The 1,523-nt window shown below is 37.2% G+C and overlaps 1 protein-coding gene across 1 annotated transcript in view; it reads left to right on the top strand.

The window, feature by feature from the left end:
- LOC105308465 (olfactory receptor 4C16) overlaps positions 1-695 on the top strand; it is a 57,410-nt gene extending 56,715 nt beyond the window's left edge. Inside the window, exon 3 of the mRNA XM_023525603.1 lies at positions 90-695. Coding sequence (XP_023381371.1) covers positions 90-695 — 606 coding nt within the window. The remainder of the gene's footprint in view (positions 1-89) is intronic.
- Positions 696-1,523: the final 828 nt, after the last annotated feature.

Here is a 1,523-nt window from a genome sequence, read left to right as displayed (position 1 = left end):
TTGTGGATGCCCTTTTGAAGAATGCCACTATCTCTTTCAGTGAGTGCATAGTCCAAGTGTTTTCATTCCACTTCTTTGGCTGCCTGGAGATCTTCGTCCTGATCCTTATGGCCCTTGATCGTTACGTAGCCATCTGTAAGCCTCTGCATTACATGACCATCATGAGCCGAAGAGTCTGTGGTATGTTGGTGATTGTGGCTTGGGTAGGGGCCTGCGTGCATTCTTTAGCTCAGATTTTTCTGGCCTTGAGTTTACCCTACTGTGGTCCCAATGTAATTGATCACTATTTTTGTGACTTGCAGCCTTTGTTGCAACTTGCTTGTGCAAACACCTACATAATCAATCTACTCTTGGTGTCCAACAGTGGGGCCATCTGTACAGTGAGTTTTGTTATCCTGATGTTCTCCTATGTTGTCATTTTGCATTCTCTGAGAAACCACAGTGCTGAAGGGAGGAGAAAAGCCCTCTCCACCTGTATCTCCCACATCATCGTGGTCATTTTGTTTTTTGGTCCTTGCATATTTATATACACACGTCCTGCAACCACTTTCTCCATGGATAAGATGATAGCTGTGTTTTATACCCTTGGAACACCTTTGCTGAACCCTCTGATTTATACGCTGAGGAACGCAGAAGTGAAAAGTGCCATGAAGAAGTTATGGAGCAAGAATTTGATCATAGATGACAGCAAATAAATAGAAGTACAAAAATTTTCTTCTTAGTTTTTGATTAATCTAGAAGATGTCCATAGAGGATATTACCTTTTTTTTTAATTTCTTTATTTTTTATTTTCTTTTTATTGTGGAGCTTCTATAATCTTAACTCAGGGCATAAAAATTAGTTTCATCAGGAAAATAAGCAATGGGAACATAAACACCGGGTAGTGTTGAGTCAGTTTTATGTAGAAGAAGATACAGCACCAGACGCAAACAGCTACTGATATTTTGTGCTATGTCTCAGCCTCTCTTCCTAGCGTATTATCATGGTGGTTTCGATCTGGTGTTCTCACTGCCCTTCTTCATAGTGACTTCTGGTGTTCTCTGTTGTAAGTACACTTTATATACTTATATCCACAGATGGACGTTTTTCCATCCAGTTTGTTCATTTATTGGGCACTGCAGTTTTGTGATGTCTAATCTTGGACCTTCAACTTGGTGGTTCTTTTGGATTCAACAAAAAACACTGGATTCGAATAATAGTAGGGTCTTCATATTTTAAGGGACAATGTATACAATCTAAGTAATCACTCTTATATTTTTTCATATTATATTTTTCATTCTTCTCATGTTAACATAGATCCTTCTAGAACAGTGACAGTATATGGTGAGAAAATTCACTCTTCTAATGGAGTCTTTTTGTGTTCAGAAGGCTTCAACTACTGTGATTGTACTCATTATTTCTTTTTAAAAATTATCTTTTTTTCCCAAAATAATCCCTTCAAATTGTGGGGAAGTATTAAGCTTACTCTTGAATCATAACAATTGTAATAATTTATAATATTCTATTATTATGATTATGGCATA

Source organism: Pteropus vampyrus, unplaced genomic scaffold (assembly GCF_000151845.1).
Source record: "Pteropus vampyrus isolate Shadow unplaced genomic scaffold, Pvam_2.0 Scaffold579, whole genome shotgun sequence".
NCBI lineage: Eukaryota > Metazoa > Chordata > Mammalia > Chiroptera > Pteropodidae > Pteropus > Pteropus vampyrus.
Note: the sequence above shows the minus strand (reverse complement) of the source record. Positions and strands in the feature narration are given on the sequence as shown.